Source organism: Armigeres subalbatus, chromosome 2 (genome assembly GCF_024139115.2).
Source record: "Armigeres subalbatus isolate Guangzhou_Male chromosome 2, GZ_Asu_2, whole genome shotgun sequence".
In the NCBI taxonomy this organism is placed as follows: domain Eukaryota; kingdom Metazoa; phylum Arthropoda; class Insecta; order Diptera; family Culicidae; genus Armigeres; species Armigeres subalbatus.
In genome coordinates, this window is record NC_085140.1 from 35,994,078 (window position 1) to 36,014,273 (window position 20,196).

Sequence of the window (20,196 nt, forward strand, 5' to 3'; positions counted from 1 at the left end):
GGCAGCTACAGTAGACGTTCGATAACTGCAAGTCCTTTAACTGCAATGCTTTTTAACTGCAATTCGATAGTTGCAACAGTTTTGCAGTTATCGGACCGCTAAACTTCAAACTGATGTCAGACTTAATGACAGCTGCATTGGGATGCACATTTAGATGCACTTTCATTGCATCTGACGTCGATTGACAACCGTTTGACGTTTAGAATGCGTTGCAGTTATCGAACGGCATTCGTTAACTGCAAAGTAAATATTTTGCAGTTATCGAACGGCTACTGTACACGGAAAATTTGTTCTGCCGCCTATTGAGAATCGGACATACACTGAACGGTATCGGATTTTTATTATTGGAGGATACATTTCTTAAAGTGTGTGAGGAATCGCAACGAGACAAAACTTTTGTTAGATGACGTAATTATTAAGTGGCCATATTCGGTATTGTTGCAGTATCAGTTATGAGTCTTTTAAAATTTACTGTTGTTTTTTTTTCAAACGAATGGAAGATGAGAGATTATTAAGAACCAATAAAATGTGTTATTAATGCATGTGGTAGCGTATATTGAAGGTATTGTATTATCAATTTCCCACCTTATCGGCCGCGACGATTTGAAATCGTCGCAAAACAAATTGACGCCAAAATCGTCGCCAGCAGAAATGGCCATAAGACCTGTCAAATCAACTGTGAACAAAATTTTATATACTCAATAATCACATTATTTCCAAAAATTGAGCCCTGTTTTTAATGCAGATTGACATTATTTTCTAATAAAACTAACATAATTTTAGAATAAAGATGTTGGCGACGATTTTGATAGTGCCTAAAAAATGGTCGGCGCGTTTTGTTACCAAGGAAACAGACAATATAATACTGGCTCTAAATAAACATATAGTTCCATTTTTAATCGGCTATTACATAAATAGTAACAGTTTTCCTTAATTCATGCGAATAGTTTTTTAACAATGATACAGATTGTTTACAATTATGCGGGTAGTTTACGTCAAAACCAAGCACAATTTTCAAATAAATAGAATAAAGTACATAGGGGAAAAGACGGCTTTGGCAGGTTTTGTTCTATTATTGGCAGGGGGGTTTTTGTCGACCAAATTTTATGAAATTTGGCCACAACATTCTTTGATATGCAAAGAATGTTTAGGCCAAATTTGAGCATAATCAGTCATAAAAAACCCCCCTGACAATAATAGAACAAAACCTGCCAAAGCCGTCATTCCCCCTATCTATTTTCAAAAGGTCGACCATTTCCCGGTAGCTGAATCCTTTTCTGATTTGCAGCGGCACTGTATTTAAACCTGCGATTTGACATTTGAAAAGCGAAAATATAGATCAAAATAAAAATTGCGATTACTTTCGTCGCAGTCATTGTTCCATTTCAGAGGTTGATAGTATTTTGAGAGATTAAAATATTTTTTCAGCATATTGAATAATACATCCTATGTGCAAATAATTAAAATTCTAGCGATCACCAGCGTTGCACAATGTTGTCGTTCTTCCGCAGAAAAACTTCCGAGGATCTAACAGCGTCACCTGGTAGTTCCGATGCTGTTGAAGCATCTGCTACACCTCATAAAAAAGAAGTCTCACCATCGCCAACCTTATCGCAGCTCGGTTATCGCGGTGAGGATGACCTCAAAGAAACAATTTACGGTGAGAATTTGCTGATCATTTTCATGGATTCGTGACCATAGTTTCATTATGTTTCCCCCCTTCTGTAGACTTTTTGCGCACTATCCGGGACCCGGAGAAGCCTAACACTCTTGAGGACCTTAAGGTGGTGTACGAGGAGGGCATCTTCGTCCAGAAACCAACCGAGGGAAACGTCTATGTGGTGCGAATCGAGTTCAACCCGACGGTGCCGCACTGTTCACTGGCCACCTTGATTGGCCTGTGCATTCGGGTTAAAGTCCAACGAAATCTCAACCATAATCTAAAGTTGGATATCTACATCAAGAAGGGAGCCCACTCCACGGAAGATGAAAGTGAGTATTTGATTGGTTTTGGCTAACTTTAAAAGATGCTGTACAATCCAGAGATCGAAAAGCGTTTCCTAACGAGCATGACGTAACAACTATTGTAAAAAAGCAATGCAGCGTCTGTCGTCAAACTCGTGTAAAAAACTGGTCAAAGGCCAAAAACAACAGGCATAAAATGGGATGATGATCAGAGAACATACACATAAAATGGAAAATATTATTCAATCGTGTCTTCGCTTCTTGATGGATTCTACAATATCTATTAGGAGTTGGTATATACGTTTAGCGCTATGAGCTTGATGTTGAAATGATAATTAGATTGAGTGGTTGAAATCGAATGACAATGGATTTTATTGCAGTTAACAAGCAGATCAACGATAAGGAACGGATAGCAGCTGCCATGGAGAATCCCAATTTACGGCAGCTGGTGGAAAGCTGTATTAAAGACGAAGACTGAACAATGCATGGCCAGGTGCGGCATATCGCACAAGTAAAGTCTGGACGGTAGTTTTGTAGAGGTGCATGGTGCGATTATTTTTTTTATATCCTAAAGCAAGTTTATTAATAAAATTTATTTATAGAGCAGAACATAGTTTTTATATGTATATTATTTTAAATTTTAGTAAGATAATAGTAAGATTGCTGCTGTCGTGCACTGGCAAACTTTTCCCTCCACATGTTGTCCACATGATATGGACGCCCTCCTTATGATTTCCTAACAATTGGGGTTTAAGAGGCCGCATACACGCTCCGACCCCCGAACTATTAAGGCTTGCAGACGTTTAATCATATAATAATATTATAATAAATATTTAATTTTATCTTCCCGGTTGCAGTCCTGCGAGAAAAATTGTGTAATGCCTTACACTGCTAAAAAAGTTTACACATGTAAGACATGCTCTTTTGAATATAAAGTATTTATTCTTGTATTTATTCAAATATGACCTCAAAGCACGCTCTTTCGTGGGAGAATGAGACTACACACAAAAAGGAATAAATATTATGCCCAATTATGGCTATGTTTTATTCATTTATTCACTTTTATGCAAAAAAATAAGAAGGTGCCTTTTAATATGCATCAAATTTTACTTGTAAATTGAACTCAAATTTTGGGTTGATTTAACTCTCCGTGTAGATGTCGATAACTTCGATTAATCGTTTATTTATTGCGTTTAGGGCTTAACCCTTAAAGGCGCAAGGCGATTTTTTTAGAAATCGTTGGAAATATTTTTAACGTAAATAAGCATTGAAATCATTAGGGCACAGACAAACAGACGTAACAGCTAGAACAATTTGTTTCAAAATCCATTGCCCAGTTATTCTACCACCACCTAACGTGCATGTTGTACGAAACAATGTTCAGTACGACAATGTCAACAGAAGGCGCTAGTGTGAGATGTCAAATACAAAGGTATACGATGCGCGCGCCCCTGGATGTGAAACTCGCAAGCAGTTGAATTTAAAACGACCGTTGAGCTAATGGTCGATGGGAATTTTCTCAGTGTTACGTCTGTTTGTCTGTGATTAGGGTCTCGCCGACATTTCACACCAACACGAACGCAGGCACAGAGAACAGACATGGAGGCTCGAACAAAATTTCTTGCAAAACATGTGTAAACAAATACACCGAACCTCAACGCCATCGACGTCGACATTGCAACTCACAATCTCATTTTGACAACACGATGGCGCTGGCATGCTCTTGCATGCATAACGACACTAGCGCACAGTGGCATTTTTTGATGACGCTAGCGCTGATTATGCACGAGATAACAGCGACATTCCAAAGTAATTTCAAAATGAACAGTAAAAAGTTATCACAACATGGCGAGTTGAGCTTCAACGTCTGTTCTCTGTGACGCAGGTTCGCGGTTTCAAACAGGTTTCAAACAATCCCATTTGATTTTGCCGTGACAGCTGCTCGTAGTTGCAAACAAACCGAGTAAAAGTGTGAGTGGAACGTGCGTGTACGTATTGTCAGATTCTCTGGATGTGATACACTGCGCGGCGTTTGTAATGTTCCCAAATGGGTACACTCAGCTAAACTTCACGGATACAAATTTCATCCATTTGCTTCAAAAATATACATGTTTGCTTCCAAAATGGTAAAATGTTTGAATCAAACATATTTATTTATAAAACCAAATTAAATCCCTGTTTGTTTTATACGTACACTACTGGGCAGCCCCTCGCTCGCTCTTGCAAAAGTAAACAAACACTCGAGTTCGGATCGGATCCGATCGGAGGTCAACAGAGGAGCAGGAGAAAGCGTGGAAAAATATGTTTTCTTGCTTCCAAATTGTTGATAAGGATGTTTTTCAGGTACAGAAAGGTAAGTAAATGAAATATGAACGATTAGAATTGAGAAATCTGGTAGTCAAATGCTACCAGAATATGAAAATTGGTAGAGTTGATAAGAAAATATTATGAATGGCCGAACCAAAACAATAATATCCATGTTTGCTTCAAACATTTAGCTGGTTGAAACAACTTGAAACGCACATTTGATTCAAAAGAAAGTTTTCGTTCGCTTCAAATGCAACAATATGTTTGATCCAAACATATTTATTTTTGATGCCAGAGCAAACTGAATTATTGTTTGGATTTACCTAGAATATGTTTGTTTTTAACGTAGTTTTTTCTGCGTGATATAATAATTCAGTTTGCTCTGGCATCAAAAATAAATATGTTTGGATCAAACATATTGTTGCATTTGAAGCGAACGAAAACTTTCTTTTGAATCAAATGTGCGTTTCAAGTTGTTTCAACCAGCTAAATGTTTGAAGCAAACATGGATATTATTGTTTTGGTTCGGCCATTCATAATATTTTCTTATCAACTCTACCAATTTTCATATTCTGGTAGCATTTGACTACCAGATTTCTCAATTCTAATCGTTCATATTTCATTTACTTACCTTTCTGTACCTGAAAAACATCCTTATCAACAATTTGGAAGCAAGAAAACATATTTTTCCACGCTTTCTCCTGCTCCTCTGTTGACCTCCGATCGGATCCGATCCGAACTCGAGTGTTTGTTTACTTTTGCAAGAGCGAGCGAGGGGCTGCCCAGTAGTGTACGTATAAAACAAACAGGGATTTAATTTGGTTTTATAAATAAATATGTTTGATTCAAACATTTTACCATTTTGGAAGCAAACATGTATATTTTTGAAGCAAATGGATGAAATTTGTATCCGTGGAGCTTGAATTGAGATTCTCATACGTCCGAATGTGTGAGTGGCGATAAAAGGAAAACAAACACTCCTAGATGGTGCAACTCAGCAAAGATTGGGTAAAAATGAGTATATTTCCATATATTTTTTGACTCTTTTGAAATCATTGTGATGACCCGATCATTTTTGAGGTTATGAGCAGAAGGAAAACAAACATGTTGTTAAGATGAGTTGGTAGGTTCAGTGAAACTAGCAACACTGTCATGCTGAGGGAATCAGATTGGATTGTAGTTGCGGTGGATACGGTGGTTTGTTAATTGAATTGGAACTAGATTGTAAGTTACTTATATATATATATATATATATATATATATATATATATATATATATATATATATATATATATATATATATATATATATATATGGTTTAATAATTATAAATGAAAAATAAATTTCAGCTTTGAAGCTGTTGGTAATGGACACTGCTGTCAAAAGAGTTTCAATCAAGCCAAGGAAAACCGCCGCAACATTCTTCAAAGAATCTAACTCTCAACTTGAAAGGAGTCGCCATGGACGAACTGAGAAGGAAGCTCGAGCTGCTGGAGGAGCAAAACAAAGCATGGCGGACTCAACATTCCGAAAATGAAAAAAGAATCCAGTTGGATTACGAGCGCAAAGTAAAGGAATTAGATGAGTATTACAAGGCTGCTGCAGAGAAAATTGATTTAGAATTTAGTGAACGAAGGGCAGCAATAATAATCAGATATAGTGAGCAAAACATCTGTGAAAAATCGGTGAAGAAAGAACAGCATGTCAGCGATCATACTATATCACACGGCGATTTCGATAATGCATTACGTTTGCGTGTATCAGAAGAGAAAAACAACGAATCTGAATCGGTAGGACAAGCGCTGCAAAGCAGTAGTGATGCGGCGACGACAATTGTGCGCCGTCCCGATCATCGAACGAGCTCGGATGAATACATCTGTTTGTGCACCGCCGCACAGAGTAAGGGTAAAATAGAATTCGTTTACGCAAAAGCTAAGAAAGATTTGGCGTGCGATTCGAAGCAAAGCGGTTTGTTTGGCGCACATAAAATTATGAGAGAAATTGTGAATCGTTTTGTGAAACGAATACTTTTCGATCCAGGCGGGACTGATAGGGGAATAATTTGAAGGAGAAGTTTAGAAACAATAGTGGTAAATAGAAAGTTTTGAATTGTATAATAGACCAGTTTTGTTACTAGCTTCACGGGTGGGAGTGTTAAGATGAGTTGGTAGGTTCAGTGAAACTAGCAACACTGTCATGCTGAGGGAATCAGATTGGATTGTAGTTGCGGTGGATACGGTGGTTTGTTAATTGAATTGGAACTAGATTGTAAGTTACTTATATATATATATATATATATATGGTTTAATAATTTATAATGAAAAATAAATTTCAGCTTTGAAGCTGTTGGTAATATACACTGCTGTCAAAAGAGTTTCAATCAAGCCAAGGAAAACCGCCGCAACACATGTATTTACACATGACGAATTGCACATTAGTGTGCGAGCGCTAAACGTCACTCATCTCTATTAACATTAAACGTATTTTCAGTTTGTTGTTTTAAAACAACATTGCGCATTTAAGGGTTAAAATCAAAATGCGCGCAGGGCCAACAAAAGGTAAAACGGTTCATTAGGCTTTCAGCGATCGTGTACGTACACGCACGTTCCACTCACACTTTTACTCGGTTTGTTTGCAACCACGACGTAGGAATGGGCGTTTTTCGGAAAAATATCGATACTGCCGAATCGATGTTTTTATTTTCGAAATATCGATGCCGAAAAATATCGGCCTTGAAACATCGATATTCCGATATATCGATACGCCCAAAAAATTAAAAGCACAAGCAAAAAAAATGGAAACTTAGATTCCCCATTTCAGATTATCGAATCACACATCGAAGATTCGCTGTTTTTAACAGATTGTGCCTAATGTGCTATATTTTCACTCTAAAAAAATCGAAATCCGATATCAGCATAAAAAAATCGATACGGTCAAATATCGAACATAATAAAATCGATACATAATAACGATTAATCGGGGCGAAAATATCGATTCCCGATATATCGTATCGGTATCGCCCATTCCTATATGCAACCACGAGCAGCTGGCAAAATCAAATGGGATTGTTTGCAACTAGAGATGTCGTAAAATCCCGAATAATCGATTAGTTACTAATCGATTACTCTTGATTCTTGTCGATTATTGAATCGATTAATCATTGTATAGTAATCGATTCAAAATTAATCGATTATCACAACGATGAATCGATTAATCGAAATAATCAATTAATTTTCGACATCCTTATGATGTCGTAAAATTCTGATTAATCGATTAGTAACTAATCGATTACTCACGATTAATCTCGATTATTGAATCGATTAATCGTTGGGTAATAATCGATTCAAAATTAATCGATTATCACAACGATGAATCGATTAATCGAAGTAATCGATTAATTTGCGACATCTCTATTTGCAACCACGAACCTGCGTTCGTGTTGGTGCGAAATGTCGGCGAGACCCTGCAGGTAACTGTGCAGGTAACTCATTCTAGTACCTCATTCTTATTGAGATATTGAGGAAAAATGGCAACAGTGCATTTTTTTCGTGCAAAATTTTTGGAATTTTAGCTGCCGAATCAAAAATCCTCCACTTCAAATTCATCAAGCCAAAGATCTACACCGAGTGGTAGAAAGTTTCCCAAAAAAGTGATTCTGAAAATTTGAAAGTGAGGAATTTGAATTATTTCTTCTTGAGAAAAGTGTGTAGAAATTGTGAATTTCTTCGAACCTTTGAAACGGGTAAGCGATTTTTTAACTTTCAATGTGAAACAATTTTGAAGCCAATAAACCAAAAAAAAAAAGCTTGACTGAGAGGTTATCTTTTGTATCCAGAGTTAAAAAAGAAAATAGGAAAATGGTGACCGGAATCGACGAAAGCAAAACGGCGGAGGGCGACTTCGAGCACCATCTGGACGAAAGCTGCTCCGAGGAAAGTGACTCCGGCCCGGCTGGTGCCCTGTCGTCCAAGTTCGATCGAACCGACGTGTCCATCAACACCAATCCACTACCGTACGGGAAGTACACTTTGATTGGGATTGACATTGACACGACCGGTCGTCGGCTAATCGATGAAATTGTCCAGATCTCGGCCTACACGCCGGATCATCAGTATTCGCAGTACATAATGCCGCTCATGAATCTGAATCCGGCCGCCCGGCAGCGCCACCAGGTTCGTGTCATCACGGTTGGATTCTTTCGGATGCTAAAAAGCATGCAGACATACCGCGTGGTGAAAACCAAAACGGAAATCTCCGCTCTAAACGAATTTATGAACTGGTTGGAGGCGCGCTATCAAGAAGATGAGGGCTCAGAAGGAATCGTTCTGATCTACCACGAGCAGCGTAAGTTCGTGCCGTACATGCTCATCGAGGCTGTGAAGAAGTACAATCTGCTGGACCGGTTCACCGGGATGGTGAAGTCGTTCGCCAACGGTTTTAAGCTGGCTGAGGAGAAGTGCAGCAAGACCATCAAATACTTCTCGATTCGTCAGCTGGCTAAACTGGTGCTGGAGGAAAGCGAAGCAAAGGACGGATTCGAAGGCAATGCCGCATACCGTGCTCGATTAGCCTACCAGCTTGCACGTCGATTGTCCCGAGGTAAGTCCTCGCTAAGCCATTTTGTCTGTATCTATTGTCTTACTAATGTTGCTCTATTGTTCTCATGTCATCCATTGTGATATTTTGTTTGCAACTTGTTGTACAACTCCACAAAGCTCATTGAGTGTATGTCTATTGTTTTTTATTTGTTTAAAAACCATTGTTTTTTTTTTCAAACTGGGAAACATTCTAATATTTCGAACAAATGAATCAATTCCATATTATTCTATAATTTTTTATTATTTTTGCATCAACAGAAGATGACAAACCATCGAGCAACGACAGTACTCAGGTGGCAGCCGAGTGTGAAGAGACCCCATCGAACGACGAGGCTGATGCCGAGGAAGGCGCCGTCGGTGGCTCGAGTGCCCAAGTCGACAGTGAACCCAAGCCGCAAAGGACCGCCAGTGCTGAGACGGAAAACAACGACCAGCCTCAGAGCCAGAGCAATGACATCGATGACGATCGGCATCAGACTGACGTGGACGCTGTTACCGGCCAGGTGACAACAATCCCGGAGCCGCAACCACGCTCCCGACCCACAACCGAAGCCGAGCGGGAGAAGATGTGTTTGATACTGTGCGACCTGGCCTCACCGATCACGAGTGAAATTTCCGAGCTTGACGAACAGGAGAAAATTCTGGTGCGCCAGAATTCGTTCCGACCGATGTTTTTGCAGTACTTCAAGACGACTATTTATCATAGGTTAGTACAATTTACATTTATTTTACATAAGTTCATGACATACATTCAATGTTAAGTGATTTTGAACTCTATCCTATTTAATTCCATCGCTTGATTATTATTTTAAATATACATACATATTTCGATCTCAAAAATAAGGTTATCTTCCTCTAGTAATTATTTAACTCGTCTCAAGCGAAGATATTCCACTAAAAACCTTTCTATTCATGTTCTCTAATTGTTATCTCTTCAACAGAGTTAAGGCTGTGACGTACAGACGAGTGCTGGCTGAGTACGGACACGATTTTGCGTCGCTCCAGCAGGTTTGGAACGACTGCAAGCGCGACGGTCTAGAAGCCGTGGTCAGCAAGATCACCGAATTGAAGGAGGAAGAGCGCACCGAATTGGTAGAGCTGCTCGATTGTCATTATGATCCGGAGAAGCAGCAATTGAAGCCTGTGGTGAAGCGCGTGCGTGGTCGTTCCTCCAGAGGTGAGTTGTTGGATAGATATTTTTTCTCACCGATTGTTAAAAACCGCTTTATACTTACACTTTGCGTAGCAATTATCAGTTTGGTAAATTCTTTGCATTGCACCTGATCAATTTGTAATAATAGTCGTTTCTTCAACAGGTCGGCTGTTTTTCGGCAACAAGAGCAACAGCGCACCTGGCAATGGTGGGAACTATGCTGTTGCCAATAACAGCAATGTCGGAAACGGAAATGGAAAAGAAAATCGCAAACCTATGCATGCCGGTCGCAACAGTTACAACAACAATAACAACAGCAACATTGGCGTTGACATGAACAATAACCACCCGGGCAAAAACAATTATAACAACAACAGCCAGCCGACATCTCCGAATGACGGCGCAGGCAACAAGAAGTTCCGTCCCCGCCAACAACGGCGTCGCCGCAATAATACAGGTGGCCGGCAGAATGCAATGAACCAACAACAGCAACCGCAGATGATTCATGCCAACGCTTGAAGAGGTCGAAGGCGGCGGCACTCTTTACCTCTTTCCTAATCTCCACTGGTCGAAGTGGATTCGAAAATATGGAAAAACTGATTTGAATTGGATTTCTTACGTTTAGTCATGTAAGTGCTGCTGGCAGATTTGCGAAAAAGTACAAAGGAGGTGAGGGTGTGTTCCGTATTCGTGTGGCCAGAGCAGGCCGACACGCGGGAAGCTTCGTTCAAGAAGGTTTCCCTTTCCTAGAATTAGTAAAAGCTGTGCTGGATGGATGGTATTAGTTTAAAACTAATTGGTGTTTTTAAAGGTCGCTTATGCTTCGTCATAGATTTTTAAACATTACATTATTGTAATTCAATTACTATTTTTATATTTACAATTTGTTTAAGCTGTTTTAGAGTCAAAATGCTCTTAAAATTGCTTTTGATTTTTTTGGAAACCAGAAAAGCAGTTGTCTCGTTTTCGGCGGTTTGCGGGAAGGATTTGCACTCTTTCACGTGGGACTTTCCGGGAACGATTGGCAGTTCGTCTTTTTTGCATCACCCATTACGGCTTAAAGTTTAGTACAAAATGCAAGCACAACGGAATATACTGGAAGATTGTAACCTTGATTGAAATGTAACGAAAAAGCGCGATGCGAGTTTAGGTGTGGAAGCTACGGATTAATTTTGTTTTTGAGACAGGAGATATGTCGAATATGATTTCTTGATAAGTATTTCGCACACATTTGGAGAAGGATCGCGCCGTTTTCGAAGAAACACCAATATTTACTATGTTATTGAATGGATATAAGATCTTGAATAATGTTTGAAATGATTTGAATTTGTCGTGTTAGAAACGCAAATCTCTTGACCGTCTGTGACGAGTCGGAGATCTTGTTCATTGCAAAATAAAAAGCGAAAGCAACAAATCACGTGTGTAATCATTTAAAGATCATCTATTATAAGATACAGTGGGGTAGGTGAGTACATGAAAAAATATATATATTTCAATGATAAAGCATAGAACTAATCCGTTTCACTTCACAATCTTACATGAGTAAAACATGAAAAAAACGAGAGTAATAGTTTATTAACCTGCCAAGTTTATCTTTTGCACAAGTTGTTTTGCGTGTCAATAAGGCCGATACAAATTTTTAGAAACGATTATGTCTTCCTCGGATTTTTTGCTCAAAACTAATATTCTGAGGGGGCAACTGAATAAAATTCAGATAATTTTGAGGATTTTTAAAATATTCCTTCCCCTCGGATATGTTACCTTGCTGCGGTGGGTCGGCTTACGCTATTAGCACTGATATGGCAACCAAAGACATATCCTGTCGTGGTGGTATCATATGTTGACTATTTTTGTTCGGTCGGCACCATATCTGGCATTGACGCACTAATTTACGGCATTTGCATGTGATCCAACGGATCTCGTGTCTTGGAGCCTTGAATGGTAGTGCAGTCAGGCAGAGGCCTTTTTCATCAGTGATAATGATGTGAGTTGTCTTCTTTTCGGCAATACTTTTCTGATGCGTTCCCTGTGACGATGAGTCGTAGACACGCTTACATTTAGCCTCATTTAGCTAGCTAGGCATTTATTGAAAAACAAAGTATTCAAGACATTCGTAGGGAATCGACTGCTGGATTCACTGAGTAGAAGTTTTTTCAAAACTAGGAACGTGGTGCCAGTTTTATTTTGTTATGCCTCACTTCGAAGAGCAATAATAAAAAATACCACACATTATAATGATGGTTATGAACAATCTTATGACGGCTTCATTCACGATAATTTTTACTAATAGTAGGGAATAGGCGTGATGAAGCTTTACTTTGCCACCGAAAAGTAAATCCTAAAGCTGACTCATAACTGATCATTAGTACATGATAGATAATGACAGTTAGTTTGGAAACAACCAAGCTATTTATTAGAACATAATAATAGTAATACCTTGACAAAGGAATAACAATAAAATAGACTAAATGCACAAACAGTTTCCACTTTTTACAAGACATAACTTACATTGTGTTTGATAGTATTGACACAGGATGAACCAATAACTTAGGCAAACAAAGAAATTCAAACTTCATACCTTTTGACCATAAAGACAAGAATGACATCGTACAGATCAATCTATATGATTCGGCAATTGAGCCTCCAAAATGAACGAAAAATTTAAAAAAAATCTGTCTGATTAGGAATGAGATAATGGGAGAGAGTATCTATAAGAGTTGTAAATGTAATGTCTTTTGTTTCTTAATGAACGACATGATCCTTGTACGGGTTGAAAACTGTTTCAAAAGTTATTAACTTGTATTTTTTTTTATAAATCGGGGATTGAGCACTTCCTTATACTTGATAAAAAAAACTTCCGGCTCAGTTACTACGATGAAGCATTGGGCAACATGTTCCATGTGAGTCGGATAAACTGCTTTGGTCGATTTTTAGCGCGTACAATGACAATAGACGTATAAATAGCATAAAAACTGGCTAAATAATTTGACTCTGACAAGAAAATGACAAAAATGACTTTAAAGATTGTATGACAAATTGCGGAATGTCATTCCGCGGAATTCCATTTCGCGGAGTACCACATTGCGGAAACCCATTTCGCGGAGTACGATATTTCGCGGAATAGTGCATTCCGCGCAAATTACCCATCTCGCGGAATGACATTTCCCGGAATAACCCATTTCGCAGAAACATAAAGTGCACTATTATTTTGATATAGGGGGAGATCCCCCAGTGCCGGACACATAAGCCATTTAACGAAAAACTCTAATTATACGGGTTATGTTTATTTGTACACCATATACACAAAATATGATCATTAATGATTCATACAAACTATATTTGATAATTTGAACACGTTTTTGGACGATGTATTTTGATGATAAATTTTGGTGAAAATTGTCACGGTTCAGAAAAGTGTCCCCAAGTACCGGACACTATTGCATCATGTTCAAATATGTCCAAGTTCCAATTATATGAACAACGACATCATTTAGAATAGTAATATTTTTCACTTGCTTCAAGTTGTAGATATTAACACGTGTTAATAGAGCTTATTTGACTCTCCAGCTCAATTTCTTACATCCTACTCAAAATTCCCTCCAATTCAATGACATCTTCAATTTTTGTTTCTGTTTATTTCTGTGACTTTCTGATAGCGGGAATGACGGCTTTGGCAGGTTTTGTTCTATTATTGTCAGGGGGCTTTTTTATGACTGATTATGCTCAAATTTGGCCTAAACCTTCTTTGCATATCAAAGAATATTGTGGCCAAATTTCATAAAATTCGGTCGACAAAAACCCCCTGCCAATAATAGAACAAAACCTGCCAAAGCCGTCTTTTCCCCTATATGAACAATCATATGACGGCTTCAATTCACTATAGCGCTATAGTGAAATGGTGAATTCAAAATCTACGCGATGCAACTTCATTCCATCAAAACAATACAATTTATACGCCAGCCAACACGCAAACAAAGGTGTGCACATTGGCGTAACTAACGAAAAATTCTAGGGGGGGCTAATTTTGGCAGTACTCAAGAGAAATATCCATGCAACCCAAGCAGCACAAGTCTAATGAAACTGGTTACAGCAACCTAATTTTTAGGGGAGGAGGTTCGGTTGTGGGCACCCTTTTGTGTTTGGTCCATAACTTTGGCCCTGGTTGATCTTATGTCGACATTTGCATAGCAAACGAAAGCTAAACTTATAACCTTACTACTAGCAAAGAAATTAATATGATTAAATCGATTAAGAAAAAAATATTGACAATTTAGAAAATTTGACATTTTTGGACATTTTCATTTCGTGGTTCGGTTGTGGGCACCCTTGAAAACTTAGCAAAAAATAAAGAAGCATGAAGGTTTATTCATTCTAAAAGCCAGGAGACGCTAAAAAAACTCAAATCAATTCACCTAGCAGTGATGATGCCTCCCTCGGTGCATTAAGGAGGATGTTGAAAAAAATCACATAAGAAAGGTCTAAAATAGCACTTTAGGTAAATGGGTTTTAATTTTTCATTGATTTACGTTTTATTGGTATGCATCACAGTCAAAAAAATCCTGATTAATCACCCTAGCGGCAATAGTGCCTTTCTCGTTCATTTCAAAAAATAATTTTTGATCCCATAGTCCGATCTGACCAATTTTCAATAGGAAACAATGGGAAAGCATTCCCCTTCGAATGCAACTTGTTGCAAGCAAATCGGTCAACGCTTTGTTCCAAAAAGTGTGTGTATAATGACTAGACATGCCCAAAGAACAAAAATATTAAATAAACTCATTATTTCGAACAATTATGTCAAACTAATTTTAAAAACTGCATTAAAACGTTATTAAAAATAAGTTAAGGGACAAGTAAAACGATATTGAATGATTTATCAATAAAATGAGAGTGCCCATAACCGAACCAATAAAGGTGCCCACAACCGAATTTCGCAGCCTTTTTGGAACGAGAAGAAAAAAAATTCGCGCTAAAATTTTGATGGCAATCGACATTGGGCCTCAAAATAGATTAAATTTACTGTGTAAATATGCATTAGAACTCACTTTTTGAATTAAATCCTTTAATTTATGACACTTTGAAAAAGGCAAAAAAAAACTTTCGTGTTGTTTTTCTTGTACGAAAAATTTATTTGTTTCTAGTTCAAAGTAGAGATGCCCATCCGGTTTGATATTGAGCACAAAACATCATGCTATTATAGCAAACAAATGATGGTTGTCAGAATGACAGCATCTCTTATCTGTCAAAAGATACATAGGGGTGCCCATAACCGAACGGTGCCCACAACCGAACCTCCTCCCCTACTAAATCTGGCCACACATAAGTTACTGTGATCTATGCACAACATGTGAGCTGCTCGGGAATGCTCAGACTATCGTTTCTGTTCTATCAGTGATTAGAAACGCGCTTTGTGAAAAGAAAATCTGTTCTTCTCAGGCGTCGATCGCGGTCTCGGGATGACAGTGGCGGTGCTGAACTTTTATTCTTAGCGTGCGGAAAATCATCGAGTGGTCGTCGGACAGCAGCAGCAGTGAATTTTTAACGCAAGGTTCGGATTAATGTTTGATTGCTGTAAGTGATTCGAAAGACGCATTGTGAATTGCAAATCGACTTTTTTCAGGACCATCATTTTATGAAAAGAAAGGGTTCATAGCAAACAATGGTGTCTGTTGCATTCCCGCGGTACTGAAGGAAGTTTCCGTCTGTATCAGAATCAAAAACGTTCGTAGGAGAGCAATGCGATATTTTCTTTCAAAATTCAGATTTTATTTCTGTTTGTAATTGGAAAGGAAAAACAAATCGGTTTTTCTCCGATACACTAGAGGAAGTAGAGCCGAGACGAACATACTTCAAAGTGCAAATCATAATCGCTTGGCGACGCTGCAGAAGTTTTTTCTCAATGCATGGCAAATCATCAGACGTTGATGTCAGAGTAGACAAAAGAAATTTCCTTTCAAAATTCTGGTTTTTCCTGTGATTGGTAATGCGCCTTTCCGGTTCGTCTCAGAACCATCATTTCACAGGAGGTTGAGTGTGAGTAACGAATTTTCTGTCAGATTCCAGAAAAAGAAAGACAGATGAGCTTACCCAACAAGCATTGGAGGGTAAATACGATCTTATTTCGCAACAATTTGGCTTGTTCAGCTAAAAAACTAGCTCATTCAACTTAAATTGTGGCCAGTGGAGATATATCAGCTTCCACACTGATATTCTTCCCTCCCCCTTCATACGGGAGCTTGGCAGAAGGAAGGTCGTGCGATATGTGCCATCACAAATATTGCCCTCCACTCGCTTTCAAATCGACTTCTATAAAAACATTCTTCATGCCTGCCGTATCCTAACGGAACTATCAATTCTATACTTTCGCCTCTAATGCTATCATGAACATGTACGTCCAAGTTTGGAAGATGATATTAGCATTTCCATATCATTTTAAATTGTTTGTTGGGTAGTTAGACGCCTGTGGAGTTTTATCCATCCAAAAGAATTCCAATTTCTTTCTCATTTAAATTTTTGTAACCTCTTCTTGCAAACTCAAGATTTTGCCTTTCTGGGATCTCTTAATTGATTTTTTTTAAATAGCAGCAAAATAAAATTTCCTTTAAAAATTAGAAATTTTTCATTCCTGGGCTTTGGATTATAATTCTCCACAAATATTGATATATTTTAGGAGAATTGAATTGTAAGTTCGTATACTACTATTCGGTTTCCTCAATGACCGACAGGGTGCGTGCTACATGTCGCGGATAGAAGCTAAGGGAGGTGTGGTACAATTCGACTGAGTTTATTGAATAAAGAGCCTTTTAATAGTCAGTCAATTGTGCTTAGCCTCCTATTGTGTTGTAACTGAATAATGTCAAAATAGGTAATCGATACAGAAACCTCCTTTCACAACAATCTATAATTCATTTGAATGTATTCAACATTGGCTCCGTAGCTCAATGTCCTATGCGACATAGTTTTGAAGATACTATTTAGTTGATCCAAGTCTAGCATCCTGTATTAGAGAGTTACTTTAGAAGAGACTTCTCATAATTTTATCGTAGTCAACGTTTATGTTAAAAATAAGTTATAAAATGGAGTGTTTATTATTTCCTGCTAGATCAGTTACAAGACAACGTGGACCACATTGAGGAAAAATTATTCAATAAATCGATATTATCGTCGAAAGGCCCAGCTATGCTGTAACCAAATTAATCACTTATTATATAAATCTCTAACTGAAATTAGAAAAAAAACAAGCTACTTAATTAAATCCGACTGATATTAAATATAACACTACACTAATTTGAGAATCCTATTTAAAAGAACCTCACAAATAATATAATGACATTTACTAATATCCATTCTTTTCTTAATTTTCCTCACTATCTAACCAAAAGATATTTTAGTTTACTAGATAAAGATTGTCGCTACTGTTCCCTTTGTTCTGCTGTCCGAAAAAAAGATATTTTAGTTACTAGATAAAGATTGTCGCTGTCGTCGCTGTCCGGAACATCTTTGCTGGCGAGGATAGGGGAGCTAAATGTCAAAGATGGAAAATCCATACGATTTGACAGGTATGTACCACACATGTTTCGGACAGCAGAACAAAGGGAACAGTAGCGACAATCTTTATCTAGTAAACTAAAATATCTTTTGTCCGAAACATGTGTGGTACATACCTGTCAAATCGTATGGATTTTCCATCTTTGACATTTAGCTCCCCTATCCTCGCCAGCAAAAGATGTTCCGGACAGCGACAATCTTTATCTAGTAACTAAAATATCTTTTATCTAACCCGATCTCAACTATAATCAATTATGATGGAGCTTCGAAATTAAGAAGACTCCGAGCCAACACCAAATGCAGCATGATCCTACTAATACCGTCAGGAATCGGAAGAATCTGAAATCTGGTAAACACTTATTAAAGCTAATAAGTGGTAAGTATATAAAAAGAATACATACATGGTAAGTGCAAATAACTTATGAATTTATCATATTTTAATTCCATTGCGTAAATGTATATATCATATGTGTTTACTTTGTAAATGATAACCGTACTTTGTTTATATATATATATATATATATATATATATATATATATATATACACTGCCAAAAATATCTTTATAAGATATATGTGTAGCCGTTATAGATTTTTGCAATAGCTTCACCCTAATATAATCGATATAGAACCACACATAAATTAAATAATTGCTTATTCGAGACCACACATAAAATATATTTAGATATATATTTTATTAGTAGTTCGCGTAGAGAATGGTTATGTGTGCGCTGATATACATCATAGATTAAATCTATGGATTTTTGCCAATAAATATGTGTGGATTTTTAGTAGTGTATATATATATATATATATATATATATATATATATATGCACATTTGTGAAAAACGTATATATGTTTCTGTGAGTGTGTGTGTATATTATATCAAAACAATAAGCTAAAAATTGATTTAGGAAATAGGTGGAAAATTATGCTGAAGTGTTGTTTAGGATGGTTACTGAGAAGTGCAAAATATAGTTGATGTAAAAATTGATGTAGCGGTGTTGGCATCAGTCATGGGTGAAGTGAATTAAGTGAATCGACTCATCAAAACACACGACTGCAATATATGTTCAACAAAATCGTAAGCAGTGACTTATATACTTATTAATACTATGTTTGCACTACGGCCTGAATAACATGCTATTCAAATTATCGACAAAAGAAAGCTCATCAAGATAGCCGAATAACATGTTACAAGGCCCTAGTGTGAACATAGTATAAGTCGTGACGTGAATTTGGAAAGGTTGAACGGAATTATGAACAAAGATGGTGCCGACGATTTAGTAATTTGGTTTTGACCGTTTGGTGATTTTTCGGTGACTCGTTTCTGGCTGGTTTCCTGCTTAAGGGAGTTAAGATAGTGGAGAAGTTGTAAATGTGAAGAAAGAACGATACGGTGATAGTGACCGCAATAATTTTCGGTGATCATGATGACTATGTTAACATTAACGTAATGATAGTAGGCAGGGTAGAAATATTTCACAGTCAATGCAGTGAAAAACATGGATCTCAGTAAAATCTGCTGTCGCCTTCATCGCCGCCGTGGTGAGTGCGACTGTTCAATTCAACAATGACTATTCAATTTCGCATTCAGCCACTCACAAGTCGCTCTGACATGCTGCTCAGTTCGCGCCTTACCGTATGACTGTGAGTGGCCCATTTAAACGCGTGGTGAATTTTTTCAATTTGCTGGGTGAATGTGTACATTTTGCTGTGGTAAATTTCATCTTCGCGGCGTTGTGGGTGATGTGAGTTCTGTTGTTTACTTTTCTGCTTCTCCGGGAATGTGAGGTTGATTTCAAAGCAGGAAGAAAATAAAAAAATGATATAAAAAAACATCACCTTCATCCAGTGCTGCCGAATATTTACAACCCTGATAGTAGGTGAATATGATGCATGATTTCATTGCTTATACTGAGTGAAATGATTCGTAGTGGCAGAAAAACTTATATACTTTTGTAAAGGTAAAGAAGAAGAAAAGAGTGATGTTGATATTAGTGATGGTAGTTTGACAATACTAAGTGCTTATAATGATGGGGTGGGCTGTTATACAAATCCTTGTTTTCATCAACACGGCCCATAACAGTGACCACATGAGCAACATCGCTTAGGAACGTCTGTGTGATGATGAAAAACGGGAGGCTCATAGAAGCCAATATGGGCGGGGTACAGTGTAGATTAATAGCAAGGGACAGCTGCCATTGTAACCACAACAAAAAAAAAAAAGAGAAAAAAAAATTAGAAATTTTTCATAAACAATTAGGAAATTGCCAATAAAGAAATCAGGGTATGAGCAATAATTAAATATAAAATTTCCACAAATAAAACAAAATTTCCATAAACAATTAAGAATTTTCCACAAAACAAAAATAAATAAGTATTTGTAAAAGCAAAAATAGCAATTATAAAAGAAGAATTTTCCATAAAGAAATCAAAACGTGCCACGAAAAAAAAATACAAAATTTCCATAAATAAATTAATATTAATATAAACAATTACAAAATTTTCCACAAAATAAATATTTTTTTCCATAAAAAAATAAAAATTTTCCACAAAATAATCAATAAAAAGCAATAAAAAATAAGAAAATTTCCATAAAAAATACAAGAAAGCAATAAAGC

General features: G+C 37.4%; 3 protein-coding genes across 3 annotated transcripts; all 3 read left to right on the forward strand.

The window, feature by feature from the left end:
• The first annotated feature begins 1,360 nt into the window (after positions 1 to 1,360).
• Positions 1,361 to 2,568, forward strand: LOC134214237 (MIP18 family protein galla-1). Its single transcript, XM_062693642.1, has 4 exons — positions 1,361 to 1,391; positions 1,473 to 1,660; positions 1,729 to 1,992; positions 2,346 to 2,568. Exons 2-4 carry the CDS (start codon positions 1,492 to 1,494, stop codon positions 2,441 to 2,443), a joined length of 531 nt encoding a protein of 176 aa, XP_062549626.1. The 5' UTR covers positions 1,361 to 1,391; positions 1,473 to 1,491; the 3' UTR covers positions 2,444 to 2,568.
• Positions 2,569 to 5,430: 2,862 nt separating this feature from the next.
• LOC134214238 (uncharacterized) lies at positions 5,431 to 6,355 on the forward strand. Its single transcript, XM_062693644.1, has 2 exons — positions 5,431 to 5,496; positions 5,622 to 6,355. Exon 2 carries the CDS (start codon positions 5,733 to 5,735, stop codon positions 6,336 to 6,338), a length of 606 nt encoding a protein of 201 aa, XP_062549628.1. The 5' UTR covers positions 5,431 to 5,496; positions 5,622 to 5,732; the 3' UTR covers positions 6,339 to 6,355.
• A 1,495-nt stretch (positions 6,356 to 7,850) lies between these two features.
• LOC134218452 (maternal protein exuperantia) lies at positions 7,851 to 11,437 on the forward strand. Its single transcript, XM_062697451.1, has 5 exons — positions 7,851 to 8,014; positions 8,108 to 8,871; positions 9,129 to 9,576; positions 9,812 to 10,047; positions 10,187 to 11,437. Exons 2-5 carry the CDS (start codon positions 8,130 to 8,132, stop codon positions 10,540 to 10,542), a joined length of 1,782 nt encoding a protein of 593 aa, XP_062553435.1. The 5' UTR covers positions 7,851 to 8,014; positions 8,108 to 8,129; the 3' UTR covers positions 10,543 to 11,437.
• Positions 11,438 to 20,196: the final 8,759 nt, after the last annotated feature.

Bases quoted from the DNA above. Each gene is read 5' to 3' on its own strand.
- LOC134214237 (XM_062693642.1), top strand. From the start codon at position 1,492: ATGTTGTCGTTCTTCCGCAGAAAAACTTCCGAGGATCTAACAGCGTCA. The intron at 1,661-1,728 runs GTGAGAATTTGC...CCCCTTCTGTAG, and splicing joins CCTCAAAGAAACAATTTACG to ACTTTTTGCGCACTATCCGG. The intron at 1,993-2,345 runs GTGAGTATTTGA...ATTTTATTGCAG, and splicing joins CCACTCCACGGAAGATGAAA to TTAACAAGCAGATCAACGAT.
- LOC134214238 (XM_062693644.1), top strand. From the start codon at position 5,733: ATGGACGAACTGAGAAGGAAGCTCGAGCTGCTGGAGGAGCAAAACAAA.
- LOC134218452 (XM_062697451.1), top strand. From the start codon at position 8,130: ATGGTGACCGGAATCGACGAAAGCAAAACGGCGGAGGGCGACTTCGAG. The intron at 8,872-9,128 runs GTAAGTCCTCGC...TTGCATCAACAG, and splicing joins TGCACGTCGATTGTCCCGAG to AAGATGACAAACCATCGAGC. The intron at 9,577-9,811 runs GTTAGTACAATT...TCTCTTCAACAG, and splicing joins AAGACGACTATTTATCATAG to AGTTAAGGCTGTGACGTACA.